We start from the raw sequence: 24,583 nt of genomic DNA, 5'->3' as shown, positions 1-24,583 counted from the left end.
GAAAAGAAAATATAACAGAATTTTATTTGTTGTTTATTCTTTTGTTCTGTTCTCTGGGTATTCTGTCCATATATATAAATAAATAGATATCCTAGCACTTTGGTAATGTTCATCAGCCCAGAGGAACAACACATAAGCACCAGACATGTGTGCCCCAAACTATTCCTCCACTTACTTTTCTGTTCCTAGACATGGAAAATATTGTCACCCCCCTTTCCTCCTATGTAAAACTACAGCACTGTACTCTCATATCATCCTGACTGTTGTTGTATTTTACTTGTTTGCAAGATCTTAATAGATGTATCTCCTACCATGACACTATGGGTTTCCCAGTGTGCATAAATTACTTAGGAAGGAAGGGAAAAAGACTTAACATGTAGGTTTGTTGACAGATTCTTTGACAGACTTGTACATATGTATTGTATATATTAATCTTAAGAATAATGAATAATGTAGAAGTGAAATGGTGCAAATAATGATGGTAAAAAGCAGTATAATTGTTCATTTGTAAACAAAGATCCATCAGTCCTGCACATCAGCCTGTTTGATGCCCATACTCCTCTAGTCTGCATGCCTTACTTCAAAGTCCAAGGTCGAAACCTTAAAAAAGAGGTTCAGATTTTTGAGAATTTAGAAAAATGCTGGAAATTGCTCTTTGGGCTGATATTGTTAATTAAGGCCGATCTCACTGGCCGTGCAGTCTAAGGCATTATCTGTCTTTGCTCCATGAAACACTGGGATCATGGGTTCGAATTCTGCTTGAGGCATGTATGCCTGTGTGCGTTTATTCTGTTTGTGTTCTTCTGTGTGTAGGTAGCGGCCCGACAATGGGCTGATCCCCCCCTTCCAAGTAGTTCTACCCACCGTGTAATAGGTTAAAGAAACCGAAAAAGCAGGCAAGGTCCAACAAAAGGACTGTAAACCCATAGAGAGATTGTTAATTAGACCCGAAAATCTCCTGCATTCAAAAGAGTATAATCGGTTAACCTGTCATTATCATCACATAAAATAGACATAACAGAAGAATTATTGCCACAACTGTGTATACGTTATGGGAATAAAAGGATGAATTGTCGAAACAGGTGTAGGTGTCAGGTAAGGAGAAAGGAAGTCCTTTCAAACTTTGTACGGTTTTATGTTATTTAAATGGTTAAATAGTGGACATAACCTCCTACCACCCATGGGTACTTTGCTTCAGAATGTAATTACCTTGCTGGAAGGGAAGTTAGATTTGTGGGTTTTGCCTGCCCTGTAAACAAGTGCAAGTTAAATGTACGTGTTGGCGCTCCGTTTTCCAATGTGTTATGAGTTGTTCCAGGTTTGTAGAGAGAATGGAATTTTTATTTACGTGGGTACGTTATAGTGGGATGAATTAAAGAAATACATCTAGGTAAAGAAATTTGGTGAGAAACGCGAGTTCAGTGGTACCCAGTGTAAAAAGAAATGTGGTAACGTTGCAGACGCGTATAAAGGTGTATATTTCAAAAGTGTGCTTGACCGGTAAAAAACGCCAAGTACATGACAGGAAAATGTTTATGTGAATAGAAATAATTTGTAGGAGTTCTAGAAAAATGTGAATCACGAAACATGCATTTCTGGGACTCCTACAAATTATTTCCATTCAGTGGGTTCTTGTGGGTAATGAACTTTTTGTGTCCATAAAATTTGGGCAATTCTCGAGTAAGTGCACAGCTGGCGGCTTCTGAAGAAGGGCTAAGCTCCAGGGGGCTAGTTAGTTCTAGAAATGTGTGATTTGTTGAACCTCAAGTAAAAAATTACCATTTTATTATGAGTATTAGTGAACTCTGCTTGTTACCTGTTTCACACTGATTTCCTACTTGTTGGATTCTTCAACTTTGAAGATGGAGATGACACGTGTCTCCAAAACGTCGGTTAATTGCCTCATCAGTTATGTGAACACTCCTCATATTAGTGATAAATTTGGTGAACTCTTTTACCATTCTGTGAAATCCATCACATCCCTGTAGGAAATAACTTGAATGACAGAGAAAGAAAGGTATGTATCTGTAACCATTCCTTCCTTTATTATTTTCGCCTCTTCAGTTCTTTGTGAAAGTCATTAATCAGGAACAGGAGTTAGGTTTTTATATTGTTGTCTGGCATATGAATGGGAGTGTATAGTAGCATAAACAATGGAACAGAAGTTGGAAGACGAGGTGTAGAGGTTGATTCGAACATTCAGGATTACTGGGTTTTCGGACTTGTCTGTTGTCTGGTATTCTAAAAACTAGAAACCACAAGGTTTTGGAAAATGGTTCTGTTTCCATCCTCAGGTGAGGAGGGAGACACCTCCTCTTTTGGGTCTCTTAGAAAGGTCCAGTGATTCAGGTTAGCTCTTTCTAAGGGACCCAACACAATAGGTGTCTTCCCCTCACCTGAGGCCAGAAACAGACCCAGTTTCTGAAAATTTTTATACTTTTTTAGAATACTGGATGACAAAGTCCAAATACCCTATAATTCTGAGGCATAGAGGGTTAATTAATCATGAAATATGCCACACTCACATCAAATCACAGTTCACTGTTAAAATATATTTATTCAAATAACAGAGGAGCATTCAGATATACTAATTCTATGAAACCCTTTAACTGATGCAATCATTGAAAAATGTGAGGTTAATTTTAATCCAAATTGTGTTAGTTGACAGAGAATATAACCTTATCTCCCTGTAAGAGATTTTGCTTGCAGTGATTAACAAAGGCTGGAATATATTAGATACTCCTTCAGAGACAAAGTTACCTATCAGAATCTTAATTTCATGCATCATGCTGTGCTACAATATACAACTCTTTAATGAACCGTCACAACACAGCAAATAGTAAAACATCAAAGTCAGCATACAACTGTGGCTTTGCTACATGTTTTGGCCACTGTCGGCAATCATCAGGCAAATACATATCAAAAAAAACCTACCATTTAACTGCAATCATAAAATGGATATAACACTATTAATCGTACAATTTTAAAATTGCTTATGTAAAAGTACAAAAGTTCAGATTATATAAAAATTAAAAATTGGAGGTATTATAACAAGATAAAATATTAATGATGTTTTCAAAAACATTTAATCAGTCATTGGATATACTTTGTGCGTTTCCATAGACAATAGGGAAATTCGATATTACTTTATATAGAAGATTTTAAGAGATCCATGGTGTAGCAATTAATGAATCTGAAAATAATATAAAAAAGTAGTAATGTTAAATTTTGTTATAATTAAATAATTTAACATTGAAGATATAGTATAGACAAATATAAATCACTCCATCCAGTGTGACTTGTAAGTTTTTTACTACATGAAAACTTAACACCCTTACATGTTTCGGTCTCTGTGGACCATCTTCAAAGGGCACACATCACTACAAATAGGAAATAGGAAAGTAGTAATGTTAAGNAAGTTATCATTCAGTTGTAGGTTTTGTTTACTGATTTCGTACAACTTTTCGTAAGTATCTAAGGTTCGGCCTTTCTTGCCGATATATAAAACCTCCAATGTTTTGTCTGTCGTACCATATTCATGTGTGGTGTCCAACATGTGTGGAGCAAATCTGGAACTTTGTCCGTTATTTTTTATGTCACGTATGTGTTCTTTGAATCTGATTTTAAAGGTACGTCCAGTTTGCCCTATGTATTTTAATGGACAGTCAGAACATTGTAGTTGATAAACCCCGCTTAGATTATACATATCATTTTTGTCATCATTGATTTTCAACAAATGTTTTATATTGTTTTTAGTCTTATATGAGATAGCAACCTCAGTGTTCTTGAAAAGTTTAGTAATAGATCTAATTTCATGGCCAAAATAAGTAAAGGTGGCCCATTTATTTTCCAATGTAGTATTTTTTGTGGAGGGTTTGTGTGTATGTTGTATAGTATTTAGTGGGTAGTTATTATTATTTAGGATAGTTCTGACAATGTTTTCTTCTATGTTTTTATTGTTTTGCGAAAGGGGATATTGATTCATCCGATTAATGAGAAAATTTATAGCTGCTTTTTTGTGTTCAAATGGATGGCATGAGTCATTGTGAACGATTAGATCGGTAGATGTAGGTTTTCATGTGTTTTTTCGATAGATAGATCTAAGAAATTGATCTTATTATTTGTTTCTTTTTCCATTGTGAATTTTATATTGGGGTGAATATTGTTAAATTCGTACGACATATTTTCAGTGTTAGTTATATGGGAATTATAAAAGATTAAAATATCATCAACATATCTAAAATAATCAATTATTTGGTATTTCGTCAAAATATCAATGATAGTTGTATGTTCGAGGTAAGTAATAACATATACTCTATACTATATCTTCAATGTTAAATTATTTAATTATAACAAAATTTAACATTACTACTTTTTTATATGATTTTCAGATTCATTAATTGCTACACCATGGGCCTCTCTTAAAATCTTATATATAAAGTAATATCGAATTTTCCTATTGTCTATGGAAACGCACACAAAGTATATCCAACGACTGATTCAATGTTTTTTGAAAACATCATTAATATTTTATCTTGTTCTAATCCTTCCAATTTTTTAATTTTTACATAATCTGAACTTTTGTATTTTTACATAAGCAATTTTAAAATTGTACGATTAGTAGTGTTATATCCATTTTATGATTGCAGTTAAATGGTAGATTTTTGTTGATATGTATTTGCCTGATGATGGCCGATAGTGGCCGAAACATGTAGCAAAGCCACAGCTGTACGCTGACTTTGATGTTTTACTATTTGCTGTGTTGTGACGGATCATTAAAGAGGTGTTACCTATCAGAAGTTCAGCATGTGAGTCTGAAGCAGCACTATGCATCAGACATATAATCTTCTGTTTTTAAATTTGATTTGCTTCATTCTGGTCCGTCACACTAACAATTATAAACAACACAGCAAGCCACGAACAAACCCTGGACGACATCAAGAACCTCCTCATCAAGAGAGACAGGCGGCACAAAATCTGCCCCATACAAGAAGGACGATAGGAGTACGGACACGAACCTACGTGGTTTAAAAAATTGACAATAAAGGTTTTTTAAATAACATGTAGAAACTTTTAAAAACTTTACAACACCAGGAAGCTGCTGTGATTGTGAAACGTTCAACTCTATGTGTACTGTGCATTATAGGATATAAGCGTATGTATTTTAAATCAAACCACCTATTGTGATGGTAGTTTCCAGTTTGTAATGATGTTCCCTCTGAAGATAGCCCATAAGGACTGAAACATGTAAGGGAGATAAGTTTTAATGTAGTAAAAACTTACACGTCACATTGGACGGAGTGGTTTGTATTTATATTCTGTTTTTAATTTGAAAATTTAAAAGGTAAAAGCTAAAATCTGTTAATGTTAGAAGTGACTTGGTACAATTTTTCTGCAGAACTTTTAGAAGATACTGTATCTGGAAGGACAAGGGGTGGCATGGGGCATATGGTTTATTTTTCAGGTTTTGGCACTGGGCCCTTCCCTCTGATTGTATGGCCTCCTCCTATGCAATGAGTTAGAATAAAAATCAAGCCTTAAATACCAAAAACAAAAAAAAACGTCTTTATTTCCAAACTAGAGCAGCCTGCTTCTAATAAACAGAAATGACACTGTCCAATTTAGCTGACTTCTAATATTTCTCAAATTTCTTTAAATATAGGTATAGTGTGTTTATTCTAAAAGAGTGCAACATAATTAAAATTTGAATCAAGAAGGGGCCTCTCAAAAGGGCAATTACAAATCAGAAGGAGATGATAAAGTGAGTGAATTTTCTGGCTGGCCTAACAAAGGCCATTTTACATTTGGACAAGTGACTAGTTAACAAAAATGTACACTCAATCAGAATTGTAACATTCACCTTTTGTCTTACATGATTTAATATCAGTGAAGAGGTTAGAACTGATATACTATCAAACATTTCCTGTAGAATATAATGCAAGGATGATGGTATCTAATCTTCGGTCAGCCTTGTGAAACACATTTCAAAGTCATTCATTTCAACTCAGCTGTTATTGTTTATCAGCAAGTTTCAATCTTGCCACTTCTTTCTCGAGTTGCACACATGCTTGTTCAATTTCATAGTTTTTACTGACAAGCCCTACCCACTGGGCCTCTAACTGACGTAACTTCTCTCCTCCTTGCGTCTGCATGTTCTTGCGCTGCCAGTTGATCTCCTGAATCAGCTTCCTAAAAAAAAAGAAAGTAAAGCTATCCCTGTAACTGGCTGTGAAGGCCCATAGGGTTGTGAGACGAGGGTCCCACATTATCCAGACAATTGGCTCAAAGATGGTGGTAAGGTTGTCAGCCTTACTCACCGGCCGCGCTTTACTCCCCAGAAAAATTATTTAATTAATTCCTGGTACTCATTTCTGAGTCAACCCCAGGGCCATAGTGCGGCTGGAAGGATTAGGTCAATTGAAAAAATTAATGACCTCATCAGGACTTGAACCTGCGACCTTCCGGCTTGTAGCATAGTGCCTCAACCAACTACGCTACCGCATGCCCCCTGAATCAGCTTCCTATTGGATAAAATTCTGCATGAGGAAAACCAGATCTGGATCTATATGAAACTAATTGCCTATATTCTAAGTCTAAAACATCTCTGAGGGTGCATCAATATCAGACAATGGCACAGATCACTACATCATCATTAGAAAGCTCCTGGGTTCTATTTTCAACCCACGATGGGAACCTAAATCATCATATCGGAGATCTCATTGAGCACACAGGACTTCTTAAGTTCCCTATTCAAAGTATGGCATACCCTCAAAGATGTTTTATATGGAGACTAAAAGTAATACCTTATGTACACATGTGAATGAGTTTAAAGGTGAATCACCATATATGGCTGTCTGTCTGCCTTTGCTTGTACGTGAATATATATAAGAAATTACAGCAAGTCAATGAAGCACCATAATGATAAGACTTCTTCTAAATATCTGTGCAGAAGCAAACTGCAATCTTATGGCACCAGTGTGCATGAACTACATACTTAAAGCTTGGTATACAAGAGTAGAGATGATGGTGCATGGCTGGAGGGAGTAGGCATGCTGGGACATGTGTTGTCTGTCTTTCTAAGAGCATAGGTTTGTGCTCCTACATTAGTGCATTCTCTGTTCAGTTGGAATTGCCTCTGACATGAATTTCAATATATTGGGGCATTTCATTTCCTGATTTCAGATAACTATGTGGTTTCCTATCATAGATAATGTCATAGTTCCAAGTGAGTATTCTAGTAAGAAGCTTTTTGTTTGGATGACAGCAAGCAACATAGAAGGATATTAGCTCTCTCACTGGTTGTAGCCAATGAACCCAACATTCCTCTGATATGGGCTACAGACAACTCTTAAGGCAGTGTTACACGAGCGCACAAAATGCGTCCGTTGTAACAAACGCACTTTGCTGAGGACACCACACCGTTGCAGAATGTGGTGTGTAGTTTTCTGTCTGCAATGGAGCCGGAAGAAAGTGTAGCATTCGCCTCTCGTTTATTTCTACAACGGACGACACGACGTTCGTTACAACAGGCACATTTTGTGCATTCGTGTAGATGCTGCCTAAGAAGATGGATTCAAATCTATCCTTTGCACAGGTGCCATAAGACTGCAAACTGGGCATACCATATTTATCCATATACCAATAAAGTACGTAGCCCTTCTTTTTGAAGACAAATTATAAGACTTGAATTTATTGGTACAACACTGTACACTATGCATCTGAGTATAGTATTCTTTAGGGGCCACGCCATTGCTCAAGCGGTTAGTCGCTGGCTTCCCACTGTGGCGGCCCAGGTTTGATCACGGGTCTGGTCAAGTGGGATTTGTGGTGGACAAAGTCGCACTGGGGCAGGTTTTCCCTGAGTACTTCAGTTTCCCCTGCTAATCTTCATTCCACCAATTGCTCCACAATCACCCTCACCTATCATCTGGAGCTGGTACAATAGGCCAGAAGTGGTCGCAGTACAAAGGAGTTAGTCCCACCCCACAAGCATTAAAAAAAAAGTATTCTTTGCTCAGCAAAATGCCAATCACAAAGGGTAAAATGTAAAGATAAATCTATCCCTGTAACGGGCCGTGGAACCCCATAGGGTTGTGGGATGTTGTGGCTCCCGCATTTTCTAGACAATTGGCTCACAGATGGTGGTGAGGCTGTCACCCTTATGCTGCAGCTGGCCAATCTAAAGGGTGGAAAATTCCTAGTACTCATTTCTGTCAGAGGCTGAGTCGACCCCAGGGCCACAGTGCAGATGGAAGGATTAGGTCAACTGAAAAATCTAATGACCTCATCAGGAATCAAACCTGCAACCTTATGGCTTGTAGCAAAGAGCCTTAACCAACTATGCTACCATGTGCCCCCAAATGCCACTCATAAAGTGCTGTAACAATGTGAAATTTAACTATATGCCATCTTCGTTTTTGAACACAGGTTGATATTTTAAAGCACATGTTCTGATGCAAAGTATGTATTTTGTGAGCTCTTTAAGTTCTCATGATTGTGACTATGAAGATTACTATCTTTTGGAATGTAATACCATGTTGTCTAGTGGAGAGTTACAAAACTACAGTGTCACAACACAGAAGACTAATCTGAATAGATATTTTATGTTTTTAGGAACAAAAATATGGACTGTAATTGGCATGCTGTGCTTACTGTTTGTGGCTACTCTTCCATCTTACACTACACAGAGTGGCTTCCTTGAGTCTGCTAAGTTGCTGTATCTTACCTCATGCTCTGGAGCTGTTTCTGTGCCTGGGTTACCAACTGCACCAAGATTTCAAGGTAACTTTTCCAAGCTTCACAACCGTATTCAACCATTAGCTCCAAATTACAAATTCTGGAAGACATTATTAAAGGATTAATCAGTTCAAGAACTGCTATCAGTGCTAGTACACACAAAACCATGGAAATACAGGATACACACATATGGACATAACATATAACACATACACAATTTTGAAGAGTGCGGATATATTGGCTGTGCAGCCTAAAGCATGAACTGTTGTTGCCTGCTCAACACTTGGGTGGTCGTGCGTTCAATCCCCACTCAAGGCATGAATGTATATCTCAGTTTGTGTTGTCCTGTGTAGGTAGTGGCCTTCCAGCTGGCTGATCCCCCACCCAAGGAATCCTACCTATAGTCTCATGATTAAGAAACTGTAAAACATAGGCTTAGGTTCATCATGGACTGTAGCGCCCACAGATTAATTAATTAATGGGTATGTATCTTTGGATGGTAGCCAATTTCAATGCACATTCACAATAGAACTCTTGTTGTATAATATATATATATATAAACAAACCTTGTTGCCTGATGTTCCAGCTGTGCCATGGAATTCTCAACACACTCTGTCCAAGCTGCAATATCCGTCATTTTACCAGCAGGTGGAGGTGGAAGTTCGTAACGCTTCATGCTCAGCACATCCATTGGTTGACGCTGTTGCATGCGTTCAAACTCACTACGCATTATCTCAGTCTATAGGACGGAAATGTTGAGAATTGAAATAAATTAATGAAGATGGGGCAGGGGTCTCATGATATGGTGCAACAACGCAATGTCTCTCATTCTCTGTTGGTCAGCCTGAATGTTAATTTTACTTACCTCAAAAGCACTCAAATTGAGAGGTGGCAGATGTTCTAAATAATTTTTCGTAGGTCTGTATCTTCTGGTCTCTTCTTCAACCATTGCCAGTGCCTGAAATTCAGTGACATTGAAGATGATTAAACATATAATCCCCCAAAATTTCAATTATAACGTCAAAAAATCCATTTGTGCATAGGTATTTACCGCTTCACGAACACCGGGCTCGTCATAGCCTTGATCGATATACGGAAGAGCGTCAACCACAACCTCACCTGCCATGCTTATAAACTGTGCGTTTAAATACGCTATGAGGGCTATGAGATAATCTTGACTCACAAGACAAGCATAATCGAATTATACATATATTTCGCTCATTTAACCATCCATTGAAAACGGTGAAGCTATCGAGTATTTCGATTGTTTCGATAGTTAAACTCTGCTATCGAATTTGTATTCGATAATTCGATAATGCCCATAACGTATGAACTGCTGCTTCTGGGTTTGGGTGGAACCTTGGGTATTCGGGTTTCGATGCTTATCGTGGAAGGTTTCAGCTCGTGTACAGGAAAGCAGCATTTCGGGATCCGTGCTTATAATGTGAGGGAGGTTGAGGCCAAGCGTGGAGCGTGATGTGGGTTTTACTTTTTGTAATATTCAGTTATGGTAGTATATGAAGAGGTAAGATAATTTTGACTGTGGATGGAGTGTAACTTCACGTAGCGGTTGTATTGCATGCTTTAAACGTTTTCATATATTAGTGAATTTAGAGGTGGAAGTTCACTGAAGACATTCAAAATGGCAGTCATGTGGGTACATTTTTAGCTGTGTAATTGATCCGTGATTATTGGCGTACTCGCATATTTCTAGTAAATAATAAGTTTGGATATGTACACAGGTTTTGAGAAATTAAAATTACTTTATTTCATTGCTTGCATATAAGAATTTTTGGTCTTTGTGTGCAGTCATATTTTTATTGAAAATTGTCTCTTGTAGAGATAACGCTTTTAAGAACAACAAAAAGTAATTACAGTAAAATTTTTGCAGAATATTTGTTTTATGCCCAACCACGTTTTACATTTTATTTATAGTCGGCAGTCAACACTTCGTATTTATGATTAACTTATGAACAGGCATGAAGCGTACGTAATTCATATTCTGTATACAGAATTAATCGTTGATGGCGAATAAACTGTTTGCTCGTAATTAATAAGAATTTGTATTTTATATTTTATTATTATTATTTTAAAGGCCACAGTCTTATATGTCACAACAGCTTATCGTTTGTACTTGTACATGTTCGCAAGGATATGAATGGTACGAATTTTATTTTTAAGTTCTATCACCGTAATTTGCTGTCATGCCACATTATTTCGAGTGGAATGCAGTAATTTCAGCCTTAACAATAATATTTTGACCTTAAATCTATATACATTTGAATGGCAAAAAAACTGCACGTTTCTGCCATGTAAATAATGAAAACTGCCATTGGTCACGACTGAATGATGACAAACTACAGAACGTACTTATCGTGTTTTATCAAATGCGTTAGCTCCATGCTATAGCTGTGCAGGGCTGGTAGGTAATTGTCTTGTGAAGTTATTATGCTAATTCTCATATTCACTTCTTTGATTGCATTTGTTTTTTTGTCTTCACATTAATCTCTACAGCATCTTATCTGATTCTTGGAATATTCTCATACTTTCTGTGTGTTTGATATCACATGCCTATCCCCCAAATGATAATACTTGTGCAGTTTTAATCACAAGAATCTAGTCATTCACTTTCAGTTTGACCATACATTTCATTGATCATTATACCGTGGAAATTATTAATGTTATAATGCATAAAATGGCACTAATGCTACAAGCTGGAAGGTAATGTTGTGGGTTCAAGTCCGGATGGGGTCATTGGATTTTTCAATTGACCTAATCCTTCCAGCCGCACTATGGCCCTGGGGTTGACTCAGTTTCTAACAGAAATTAGTACCAGGAATATTCTTGAAATGTTCTTGGGGGTAACGGGCAGCCAGCGCGTAGGGCTGACAACCTTGCCAGCATCTATGAGCCGACTGTCTAGAAAATGTGAGAACCTCGACAAACCGCAACCCTATGGGCCTCCATGGCCTGTTGCTGCGATACCCTCACTTTACTTACTTTATAATGCATAAAATAAGATTAATGAGTCAACATATATAGTGTAAAATAACTCACATGACTGGGTGTATGGTATAATTTTAAATATTTTGGAAGGATTTTCTGTATTGAATGTGTGAGATTTAGCTCCAGTTCCCCTGTATACCGCCATGATGCATGACACTGAAGAAACATAACCATAACTTATTGCAAAACACTTTGTCTCATGGCAAGTGTACCTAGGTTACTGTTGAAGAAGAGAAGTTGCAGTGCTTAAAGCAAAGTAGTAAGGTGATATTTTGATTTAGAAGTATTAATAATATTCTAACTTCTAAATTCTCTCAGTTTTGTTGCTTGGAAGAAAAAGTTTTTAAAACAATTTTGGCCTCCTGACCCTTGTTACAATGTGATGCTATGGAGTCAACTAATGATCATTTGCTGCAAAATTTATTTTGAACATGATAATAAATAGCTGTGAATTAATTAAATTAACGCAGTCTAATGTAACCAGACTTGAATTTGTTGGACAAAGAGAAGTATTTGTTTAAATATAAGAAAAAAATTTGTTTTGAAGGAGAAAATGAAGCATAAATAACTAACTCATCCAATCCATGGAGATGAGACCTTCTTGAGAAGCTGCCAGTTGTATTGTTACCCAAGAATTTCCCAACATTTTATGGAACCCGAAGGTTCATGCGGTAGCTATAAAATTCTTTGCTCCTCCATAGTGTCCAGCTAGGCTTTGGGGCCCACCAAGCCTCTGTATAGTGGGTATGAACGGCTGTTTCCATGGGGGAAATGTGGCAGGGGCATGTAGCTGACCATTCACCTCTGCATAGTGCCAAGGTTAAGATGGTGGAGCTATACCTCTACTGTCCCATATGTCTTCATGACAAAGTTCTTGATTAACTGGAGAGGTAACTTTACTTTTAAGTGCTGCGTATCCAGAACTGTAGCTGTTTGAGGAGAGTATGGAGTAAAACAAGTGAATGTAAGTTTTGGCTGACCATATCAGAACATCCCATAATATTTAGAATATACTGAGAATACTGTTTATATTTTGTCATCTGTTAGTATTAACTCTGTAATAGCTTGTAATAGCAGGTGGCAGATTTTGTATTAAGCAAAATTATGTAAACTTGCATTTGCATGACAAGAGTCCCTTCATCTACAGCTCCATATACAGGAGGTGGGCAGAATATTGAAAACACTAAAAACTGAGGAATGAAATTTGTGTTGGCTACATTAAAAGAACTTCAGTTGGCAGCACTAAATTTTCTTACATTTGTTTACACACACTGTACTGTTTGTGTCAGTGGTTTAGTGATTGTGTTGAGTGAGTCTGTGTGGAAGAATTGGAAAATGGGAGACTTGTCTGATTTTGAAAGAGGACAGATCATTGGTGCACGTTTAGCTGGTGAATCTGTGACAGAAATTGCCACATTATCAGTTGTATGGAGAGCAGCAGTTTCTAAGGTTATGTCAACCTACACAAATCATGGGAAGACAATCTCAGTGAAACTCAACATTGACAAAAATAGATCCTCATACATTGAGGATTGTTTAAAAAAATCACAGAGGTGAATATTCATCTTGAAGACCCTGTTTCCACAAAATCTGTTTGAAGGAAGCTTCAAAAATCCAATATTCATGGTACAGCTGGAATTGCTAAACCTCTGATTACTGAAAGTAATGTTCAGATGTGTAAATGATGATGTCACGACCATAAATAAAACCTGGACATCAGACAACTGGAAGTGTGTGCTATATGGTCAGATGAGCCATCTTTCACACAGTTCACTACATCAGAAAGTGTTTACGTTTGGAGAACACCCACGTAAGCCTATAGTTCGGAATGCCTGTTTCTAACAGTGAAACATGAGGGAGGTTTAGTGATGGTTTGGACAGCAATATCATGGTCTTCTATTGGTCACATTATTACCCTTCATGGCCAGATTACTGCAAAGGAGTGTGTGGGATGGTTGGGTAATCAGGTGAAGCCTGAACAATGATGTAGGTCTCCAAGATGACAGTGCCCCTGTTCATCCAGCTGGAACTGTTTGTTCATGGTTTGAAGAGCATGAAGGTCAACTTCAACTTTCCTGCCAAGCACATGAGTTGTGAAACACTAGTTTTAATATTGTTATTTCATCTGTAATAATTTGTCGTTTGTAGAGTGTCATCTTCTGGAATGTGACACCATGTAGTGTGGTAGAAGTATACCAGTGTTCCTCCAGAACATCAGTGTATTTCTACCAGACTACATGGACTCATATCCCAGAAGGCAGTACTTTTCAGTCATTGTCATGAGGACCTTGAATCTTAAATGTAATGCTGCAGTTTTTTGTTGTTGTTTTTTTTAAACTGGTTTTGTGAAATTATTGCATAGCATAGTTGATAAGTATGCATAAGAGGAACAGTTGCTCTTTCTGCTCAAAATTTGTAACCTAATGTTTTGTAGTTACTATAGGATTCTGACGATGGTGTATAACACACTGATATATTGGGTTTTCGGACTTTATCCATCGTCCTGGTTTTTAAGATAACTAATAAAAACACGTTTCGGAAACTGGATCCAGTGAGGTCCAGTGATTGATCTTTCTAATGGACCCAACAGAATAGGTATTTTCCTTCACCTGAGGACGGAAACAGATCCAGTTTCCGAAACGTGTTTTTATTAGTTATCTTAAAAACCAGGACGATGGATAAAGTCCGAAAACCCAATATATAACTAATGATTTGTGTTAACCATCAGAGAACTATGGTTTGTGTTGCTGAGTGGGAATACATGCTGAACCAGTTATTTTGAGCATTAAACTTCAATCTTCCATTTGAAGGGCAGTGTTTATTTAAATAACATTAAAACGACTCTGCAATATGCCCACAGAATGCTTGTGTTCCATATGATAGTGTTTACTTCCCTTAACAGCACTAAACATTGGTCTTTGTAATAAAGATGCAGTATGTTTTCTGTGAGATAGGAACTGATATTGTTTAACTAAATTACTCTTCGAAGGAATTTTTAATTGAAGTAACTTGTTTTTATAGCATAGCAAGGTTGTTGGTTGATAGTAGTTTTCAAGTTATGTTGATTCAGCATACTGTAAACACATATACCCCAAATCTTTTGTGGAGAATGTGTCATAAACATGTTTACCACATGCTGTAGTATCTAACTGATCAAATACAAAGTTGTAACGTTTTCAGTGAAGTTACTGTTGCAGATGATAGGTGTTGTCCTTTCAGATCCCGTGAGAGCTGGTTCACCTAGAAGCTGAGGGACATCTAGCTGCAGTTGCTGCTGTCTGCGGTGTGCAGATGTGAAGACACTTTGTCAGTTGCAGTAAAGGCAACGAGGGATGTGGGTGACAATTCAGACTTAGGCATGCCGAAGATAGGGAACGAGGGGCCCCAATTGCTACTTACAGACATGAGAAGGTAAGTGAGCCAAGTGTGATGTCTTTTCTCGAAATATACAGCCAAGATAAAAGAAATATTATGGTATTCTTCTGTATAGTGTAAAACATATGTAATACCAGTAAGTACTTCTAATTTCCTGAAAATTAATGACAGTATATATTGTGACATGTACACCCATTGCTAGGTAGCCATGCTAAACACATTCTGGCAGAAGCGAACGTGTGGAAGAGTAGTATGTCTATTGCTAGGTAATGGACCAGTAAACACATATTTTTGACAACAGAAGATGGTGTTTTCCAAAGTGGTTATAAGGAGTGTTTGGTAGGACAGGAGAGTAGAAGCAGTGTAGCAGTGGGTGTAGAACAGTAGTCTACAGTGGTAGTCTTTGGAATTTGGAGTCCAAGGTGATTGAGAAGAAATGGCAAGAAGCAAATTAGGCAGTGCAAAGAAGACTTCACGTGTGATTTGAAGTTACAGTGAGACTGATAAATCCATTGCCAGGAGACTACTAATGAAGACAGAGAATCCTATTGCATGTGGAACGGTGAGCTGCAAAGTGCGTAGAATAGCGATAGCGCGGTATTGCCTGCATCCCCAAGTTGTGTGGATGTATAAGATGCAATCATCCAATCCAAAACGCGTCTGTACTCACCCATACACGTGACAACTTGGTGTCAGAAGTGGGATTGGATTGAAGATTGCATTGTGTAATTACATCACCACATTGAGATGGAACAAGTGACTGTCTGCCTGTTGGTCAAGATGAAAGTCGACCAAGAGGAAATGACGGCAAGGTTGGAAGCCAAGATGGACATAAATCTAAAGGGAATGAAAGAAATGCTGGCGAAGATGGAAACTAACCAGGAAAGGATGGTGGCCTGTCTAGGAAATATGGAGACAAATCCCGAGGAAATGCAGTGTGTAGCAGTGCATGAGTAGGTCCCCAAGGAAGAAGTGGCATAGGGACTGGCATCTAGCCACAGGGTGCTGTCAGCCAAAGGAATGGACCCAGGACAATGGTGGGTACTGGAAGAAGTTGGCTGCTGCCTGTACAAGGATGACCTGCCATGTAGGAGTGGCATGGCATAAGGAATACTGTCATCAGGGACATCGTGGTATGAGGAGCCCCAAAAGGAAAGACGCTCAGGAGACAGCAGCTGCATCTAGAAAGCAAGAGGGCATTCAGCAAGATTGTCAGGAATACTTTCACACTGGAGTTCGTGAAGTGAATAGCTGGATCGTCTGTCATGGTGTGGGAAGTAAGGGATTGGACGTTGTGGAGGGGCCACACCCCTCTAAAATGGAAAAGTGACTGCACTGAGAGTAGCAGCCAGAATGTGGGAGCACTGGCGACTCTAGTTAGTTTTGCCCCCACCATTTGGAAAAGAAAGGGAAAAAAAACAAACAAACAAACAAAACAGGATAGTGATAGTGATACACCTGGATCGACTGCCACCCTGTCAGGGAGATGAGACTGATCACAGACATTGCAAGCACAGCCCTTAGAAGAGAAGAAATGGTGGTACGCCTGTAGGCTCTTCGCGATGAACAGCCTTAAGGGAGGAGCAATGTCACATGTATACTCATTGTTAGGCAATGGTTTGCTAAACACGTTTCCCTCAAAAGCAAACGCGCAAAACAGTAGGATGTCTGTTGCTAGGTAATGGGCCAGTAAACATGTATTTTTGACAACAGAGGGTGTTTTCCATGTGGTCCCACAAAGTGGTTATAAGAAATGTTTGTCAGGACAGGAGAGTAGAAAAAGAGTATAGCATGGAGTATACAACAGTAGTCAAGTCTTTGGAATTGATGGTTCACAGTGATTGTGAGGAAATGGCAAGAAGGGAATTAGGCATAGCAGAGAAGACTTCACATGTGATTTGAAGTTACAGTGAGACTGACAAATCCATTGCCAGGAGATGACTAGTGAAGACTGAGAATCCTAGTGCATGTGGAATAGCGCTAGCACTGTATTGCCTGCATCCCCAAGTTGTGTGAATGTATAAGGTGCAATAAATCCAATCATCCAACCCATCTGTGGTCACCCCTACACTTGACAATATTAGCAATGAATAAGACTGCTCGGGTATTAGTGACTACGTAGATAGCAACTCTTACATGTGTATCATCTTTTTCCCTATACCCGCTAATGGGACAAAATTATAAATTTTCACATGGGTCTGTCACTCAGCTTAACTGTACTTTTAAGCATGTGGTTGTGTGAAAAATGAGCCTTACAGTTACGTTCATATATAATTTCTCACCAACCACGGTGTCTTATCATTCCAAGAGCTCTCTCTTGTTCTAATTATAGCAGAGTGCACATTCTGTCTCATTTGTCCACACTAACCTAACATTGCCATAATACTTTGATGTTGATTTTGTTATTGGCTCCTTGCACTGTGTGGATATGGGAAGTTTTGCTGTTTTGGAAGTACATGCCACCTCCATATTAAGAGTGGAACACTTGTTCACCCAACTCTCTGATGCTGAAGATGGATGCAGCATGTATCTCCAAAACCAAGCAACACTGTCAGCATCCATTCAGTGTAAAGACTCAGGGGAAGAATCAGCATCAACACTGAGGAACCTTGGAAACCTAAAATTTGTGATTTCTTTTTTAATCTTGGCACCTAAGGTCACATTCACACATAGCGTGCTGCGCACCGACCGTGTGCAGACTGTGCTCTGCTGCCACCATTCCCATATAGTGGACTGGTCGCTGACTGTGTTGTGGCTGGTTTTTACTTTGCATTTGTAGAGATGGATGAGAACGAAGCTGATGTGATTGCTGCATGCGGAACATACCTTGTGTTGCAAGAAGAAAAGAAAATAGTGGGTTCATCAGTTATGGAGAGCAAGAGATGAAGGAGAATTTCATACGATATATTCTTGCCTTAAGGATTATCAGGATAAATTCTTCATGTACTTTCATATGAGCGTACGAAAATTTGGAAATCTGTTAAAAATACTGGGACAAGAATTGACAAAACAGAATTCTAAATGGAGGCAATCTGTTTCACCGGAAGAAAGGTTAGCTTTAACAAAGAAATACTTGGGTTCAAAAGACTCGCAAATTTCTCTGAGTTTTAGCTACAGCCTGGATCCTTCAACTGTAAATTCTATTATATTTCAAACTTGTAAAGCTATATGGAAAACAATGGCCAAAAAAAGAAATGCCAGAACCAACTGGAGAAATGTGGCGAAAAATGACGGATGACTTTTATTCAATGTGGCAGTTCCCCAACTGCATAGGCGCAATTGACGGGAAGCACTTTGAAATACAAACTCCTAAAAATAGTGGATCCCTCTACTTCAACTATAAAAAACCTTTTCAGTTGTCCTTTTGGCACTCGTAGATGCGAACTACAAGTTTGTGGTTGTTGACATTGGAGGGTATGGTGGCATTTTTTCAAATTCAGTTTTTGGAAATGTTTAGAACAGAGCTGCTTGAACATTCCAGAGCCAAGGCCTGTACTGAATTCCACAGAAACCTATCCTTTCAGTATTGTTGGAGACAAAGCATTCCCTTTAAACGAAATTTACTACGGCCATACCCAGGAAGCGCAGCCTGTGACGATGAAGGAAAACAAATATACAATTACAGGCTCTCTAGAGCACGTCGTGTGGTCAAAAATGCAAACACAATTATTAAGGCTGTGTGTGTTACATAATTACTTGAGGGATGAAGGGTCTGTTACAGAAGGCGTATCTGAACATGAAAGCCAAAATCGTACGCCAAGCATGCTGTCCTTACATCACATGGGTGGACATTACAGCCAGGAAGCTCTAGATATCAGAGAACGATTCTGCCATTACTTTAGCACCATTGGGGCTGTGCCATGGCAACTGGACATTGCAAGAAGAGGAAGAACTGCGATGGAAAATGATTATTAATCTATCTCAGCTGGGGGTCCTACAGCTTCTGCCGCATCTCTGATGCCATGCTTCTTTTTGAAAGAAGAGAAATATTCCAAATTCATTCCTATTATTGCTGGCAGTTCCTTGATTATTAATGAGGCTGTAATTGACAACCTTTTTGTTTTTAAATAATAGTAAATAATCAGGACTATGTGATTTGTAAAATTGTTGTGTTTTTGTAAGTAGAAAATCATTTTGTAAAATAAGTAAACAACAGAAAAATAAAATCTGAAGAACACAAAGAATAAAACAAAAATAATAGCATGGCGCATCTTCTGTGTATGAGTGCATAAGCACTACATACATAACAAGGTGCATGCGTAGATGCACAGGCTTTTGTGCGTGCCTGTTTGTGGCACATATGCTATACAATTGTTTTTTGGAAAAAGGAAGGGTATGTTTTGTTTTATTTTATTTTCAAAATTCTAAATCTTTTACAAGACAACAAAAAATAAGTAGCCTCTGCAATTAAGAAATGAAATAGCTTTTACAAACGTTTTACAAGATTTTGTTTAATTGTTGGTGGGTTCATGTGGGACAGCTTCCTCTTGAGGTGGATAATTATAAGGCTCATGCCCAGCGGCCCCGGCAATGCTTGTGTGCACTGTCATATAATATCCAGTCCTTGCATCTTGGTTGTAGCTGGGGGTACAGGTTGCTTTGTACAGTACATACTGAATGAATATTTCCCTCTTGTTGACAAGATTAAGTATTTCCCGCTTTACTTCTGCTTGATCAATTTCTGGGAATTTCATTATGCTTTCGCATGTCATCCATGAATGTCATTAATTTGTTCTTTGCCACAGCAAAGGTTTTCTTCTGGTTTTTATAAACGAAGTTAAAGCTGAGCAAGGTTTGCATTTGGAGTATTTTTCTTCTTCTGTAATGACCTAGCCGATAGTGTTGAACTAGCTGGCGAGGCGGCTGGTGTTATTTCCACATCATCACCTTTAGCCTTGTCGTCTTGTGCTCCGTCTTCTGTTTCATCACCTAAATTTGTTGATGTTTCTCTCTCTTGCAAATGCGGCTTGAGAAATTGCATTTGCTCCTCATACCTCCAGTTCTTTATTTTTTTTTGCAGCCTGTCCACTGGTCATTCTCCATTGACTTAAATCTCGTTGGTAATATGAACGTAACAAGGCCGATTTTGCTTTGCAGTCATCTACTGTAGAATGAAGATGCCTCGTAATGTCCTTCCAAACTTTGTCTTTTACTAAATTATCATAGTGTGGGTTGCTGAGGTTATAAAGAAATTCATGTTCTTGCACCAATAATATGAGTTTCTCTTAATCCATAGTGATGAATGACAAAAATACGCGTGCTCTAATTGCGACTCTCTCTCTCTCGCACTGATCTAAACAAATGCTTCGCTCCACTTTGGCACAAAGATGTGCTGTAACGAAAACTGCTGGGCGACCAGTGGGCGCCCTTTCGTTATTCACACATACAGGGCTGTGTGTCAAGCCGTGACCTTGATGAATCACTTTTGAAACGGTCAGAGACAACAGTCTTCACCCAGTCCAGCATGTCTGAATTACATAAACCTATGCAGTACGTTTCAAATGCAGACTACCGTCTAGCAATTCCATTCAAAATGACAGTCTGTGCACAGCTCGCCATGTGTGAATTAACCTTAATCCTGTTATGACTGCAAAAGGTGGTATGGGCACACAAAGGGCAAGAAATGAGATGTCTTGAGAAATGGAGGTAGTTGTTGGAAAGGCTTTTCTTTCTTTTCATTGATGTGTTTGTATGTTTGCTGAATGGAAGTGCAACTTAGATTAGGCTTTGATGAGTAACTACAGCTGTGCAGAACCAAACCCCATTTCCTGTAGACTCTAGCATTCTCCAACTTCGGCTACACCTACCCCTTTGGTTGGGGAGGGGTACTGTATTTCAGACATTTTGTGCTTAATTATTGATGAGTGATTTCATCCTGTTTTCTTCCACAGGTCAGGTGCCTTGAGGCTGTGAAATTCGTAGCAGCTTATCACATGAAAAGATCTTGGAACATGCACTGAAGTGGTGTACAACTTATGTGTTGAAATAAAGTGACTGTCTTCAATTTTGTCTTGGTTTGTATGTGGGTACAAGGGATGGGAATCTCCTTCCTTACTGCTTTTGCATCAGCTCCTGGTGACAATGGAGAATGCTATTCTGTAAGTTAAATCATTATTAAGTGTGATCATGAACTTTGGAACTTGAACCATTAAGCCCTGAAGCCAGGCCACACAATCTCTCCTGTTCTGTTTCTGGCTTCCAACAGTTCTTCCCTGCCTAAACCATTATCCGCATCACACCCACAACTCAGCAAAACCCACCCTCTGGTTGCAGAACCTGAAGGCTCACCATTGCTGATATGAACATCCCCCATAAATTTATATAATTCAGAGTGTCGTAGTATTTATTGAAAGATCCACATTTTCATTTGAGCCTTGTAGGCAATTTCCTCATCCATAATCCATACACATTTCTTACTTCCCCCAACCAAACCACACTGGGCCTGTAGTTAATTTCACAACCTTAACAATGCTGAGTTCCTTGCATAAATGTTCCTTACACAGTATTTCAAGAAACCCAATACTACTGCAGTTCTTATATGCACAGTAGAACGCAAACATATACTGGAAAATTGCATTATTCTGTCAGCAGCACCAGTGCCTTGGTAGTATTTGTTTCAGTAGTCCTGCATGTAGTTTCAAAATGTTTGTATGTCTGGTGACTTGCTTTCCATTGCATGTATTTTACTGTGTTACTGTCTTCACAAACCAGTGTTCTCAATGTCCATCTTCGGGGTTGAAGGGTATGCCAGACGGCAAGAAGTGCTGCTTTGCTAGCATACTCTTCAATCAGATGATAGGGTCTACCTAAGTATATGGCATCACATCATGCCAAGAATTGTAGTTGATATAATGCAGTTCTTGTCCCGAGTTTGTGAAGACAGTTACCAAGCAAATGTACTGAAACAGTCACTGGATGTACATTCACTATGGACTTAACTCCAGTACAACCCCTGAATTAGTCTATCCTAATGGTTGTGGTGCTTCTGATGGAGCCATGTGATTTCCACCAATGTTGTGTTCTACTGTGAGAAGAGAAGCACTTTGTGCAATGGTGGGTGTAGCTCATCTCACAAGTGGAATTCTCAATGCCACAATTCATCAGAGCCTCTAATGTAAGAACACTGGTGGTCTAGAGGACAAGACTGGGGTTCAGTAATGCAGCATCCACCAGTTCCAGCCAATCTGAAAAGTAAACATTAAAGATAATACTTTAAAACAGTTTTCTCAAAGGTCAAACATATCAGGAACATCTGAAATTACTTTTCATACCAGAACCTCGTGGTCTGGTGGGTAAGCCACTGGACAATCATGGTTCAGTATCACTGTCTTCACTGGTTCAAATCCATCTAAAAGCTGAAAATTAAAGATAATATTTTTAAACAGTTTACTCAAAAGACAAACATATCAGGAAGATCTGAAATTGTTTCTAACATGAGAGCTTTGTGGTCTAGTGGATAAGACACTGGACAACCAATTTGAGGATAAAGAGTCAGCAGTTCAAGTCCCACAGCCAAGAAAAGACTTCAAGGTTGAGAAAGATAACAGAGCCATCTGGAAGCCACAGAAGAGAAGTATGAGAAAGGTAGGATGGCAGACAAAAAAATTTTTTTGGCTATCTCCCAACCATTTTTTGTTCCTTCTGACCTCCCAAAAATTGCTACTATGCTCATAATTTTTATAATGCCTGGAGAGCTCACCACATGGCAGAAATTTCAGACTAAAATTTTACTAGCATGCCAACAATTTTTAGTACCAGAAATTTCCTGCAGGTGGCAGAACCAAAATTTTTACTAGCACAGCAACCATTTTTAGTACCAGAGAATCCCTGCAGATGGCACAGCTTCTCATCCTTCAAACATGGCCACCTGTACCTAGAGCCCACCCAAAATATTGTGGGCTAGAATTGGTTTGATGGTCACACCTTCCTAGACATCAAACCCCTCAACAAGTGGCACACCCCCACAAGAAAAATAAAATTCAAACACATTTACCTACATGGATGGGATTTGTCAACTTCAGCCTTTATTGTGTTCCAATTACGTGCACAAATGTCAGGTGATACATTACAGCTTGGATTCTCAAGCAGCCTTAATGTTTCACCTAACGTTCTCACCGCTGCAACCCTGAAGAATGCAGTCCACTGAAAGAAACGTAATGCAGATGATGGCACTGAACATGGCTGCTTACTCTTTGCCTCTAAAGATGGAGGCAATGGCATCATACCCCAAAAGGAGTATATTTCTTAGCAGTAATCATATGAAAAGACAATGTATATAATAACCAGAAGCTAGGTATATAGTCTCTGTGCATATGCCTATACATTTTCAATGATTTTTTTAAGTGATCCCTGACAACCATTCACACACCAACACAAGACATGCTGTTCACAAAGCACAATGTTTCATTAACCTCTATTTACAGTCACTGCCATTATACAAAACTAGAAACTGAAATTCAGGCAATCCTGTTGTTCTAATGTTCATTACTGAGTCAACACCAATTTTGACATACCAAGTCTGTTTCTGTATCTTTCCACGTAACATGTGACTGCAAGGTTGTCTACACACAATCTATTTTCGAAACCTTAACAATAATAATACAGAACAGATGTCATAAATATACAATACAGGTGAGACGGCTTGGCTGGCAAAACAAGATCTCAATTCTGTCACCACCCTACATGTTACACGTATTGACACACTCAAATCTGTCCCTCTATGGGAATTTCTGGGGGAGGGGATCAAAGCTTAAATAAAAAAATTAAAATCTGCCATTCTTATGTTTCAATTATAGACCACAGTTGTGGGCCAATCCATAAGAACAGTATTGAATGACTTATCATATTCATAAGTCAATTTTCTGGCTGCCCTCCCTTCGATAAAAGCCTGATGGTGCCCATGAAACCCAATGAATTGGTAAATTTAGGATATGGAAGAAAATGCTTTCCCATATTCACAACGTAACATTCTGCAATTCAAATAAATCTGGAGCTGACAGGACTAACTGGGTTAGAGGTAAAACATGGCAGTCTTTCTTTACATACTGACATAATCCAGAGCTAGCACTGAAGCGATCTACATCCATTTTGCCAAAAAATGGTACTGTTTTTTTTACTCAGCAGTTTCATCAAATTTCTCCTCAATTCTGGAAGTTCATCTTAGGCATGATATGAGGTGCTGGGAAAAGGTCAGCTTTTGGCATTATTACATCAAAAATGTTCTCTACTAATGACCACTAACATGGCTAATAGAACAGTGCACTTCACTCTGTATTTAGACGATACAGTCCTCAGTTTACCCTTAAAAAAAGTCACCTATGTGCAATCTAATTGTGGCATATTTCAAAATGTGTCATCATTTCTTCAAACAGGTCTGTCCCAATGAACCTGGAAATAGGGCTATATAATACAGAATGGTCTTAATACTCAAGTCAGGCACAGGACACCTGTCCCTCAGAAAATATCC

At 38.6% G+C, this 24,583-nt stretch overlaps 1 protein-coding gene and 2 long non-coding RNA genes across 5 annotated transcripts in view; 1 reads left to right on the top strand and 2 right to left on the bottom strand.

The window, feature by feature from the left end:
* Positions 1-5,537: 5,537 nt before the first annotated feature.
* Positions 5,538-9,977, bottom strand: LOC111866690 (pre-mRNA-splicing factor SPF27). The gene is made up of 5 exons (XM_023855877.2): positions 9,788-9,977; positions 9,602-9,694; positions 9,303-9,475; positions 8,726-8,836; positions 5,538-6,189 (listed from the first exon to the last, which is right to left on the bottom strand). The coding sequence occupies exons 1-5, from the start codon at positions 9,860-9,862 to the stop codon at positions 6,012-6,014; spliced, it is 630 nt and encodes a 209-aa protein (XP_023711645.1). The 5' UTR covers positions 9,863-9,977; the 3' UTR covers positions 5,538-6,011.
* Positions 9,978-10,154: 177 nt separating this feature from the next.
* LOC111866691 lies at positions 10,155-21,121 on the top strand. The gene is made up of 3 exons (XR_002843192.2): positions 10,155-10,261; positions 14,962-15,153; positions 21,009-21,121. It is a non-coding gene; the product is annotated as an uncharacterized LOC111866691 (long non-coding RNA).
* A 391-nt stretch (positions 21,122-21,512) lies between these two features.
* LOC117282492 overlaps positions 21,513-24,583 on the bottom strand; it is a 25,672-nt gene continuing 22,601 nt past the window's right edge. For all 3 annotated transcript variants that reach the window (XR_004513243.1, XR_004513245.1, XR_004513244.1), the window contains exon 4: positions 21,513-23,259. This is a non-coding gene — a long non-coding RNA (uncharacterized LOC117282492). The remainder of the gene's footprint in view (positions 23,260-24,583) is intronic.

Source organism: Cryptotermes secundus, unplaced genomic scaffold (assembly GCF_002891405.2).
Source record: "Cryptotermes secundus unplaced genomic scaffold, Csec_1.0 scaffold66, whole genome shotgun sequence".
In the NCBI taxonomy this organism is placed as follows: Eukaryota; Metazoa; Arthropoda; class Insecta; order Blattodea; family Kalotermitidae; genus Cryptotermes; species Cryptotermes secundus.
This window is presented reverse-complemented; position numbering and strand designations above follow the sequence as displayed.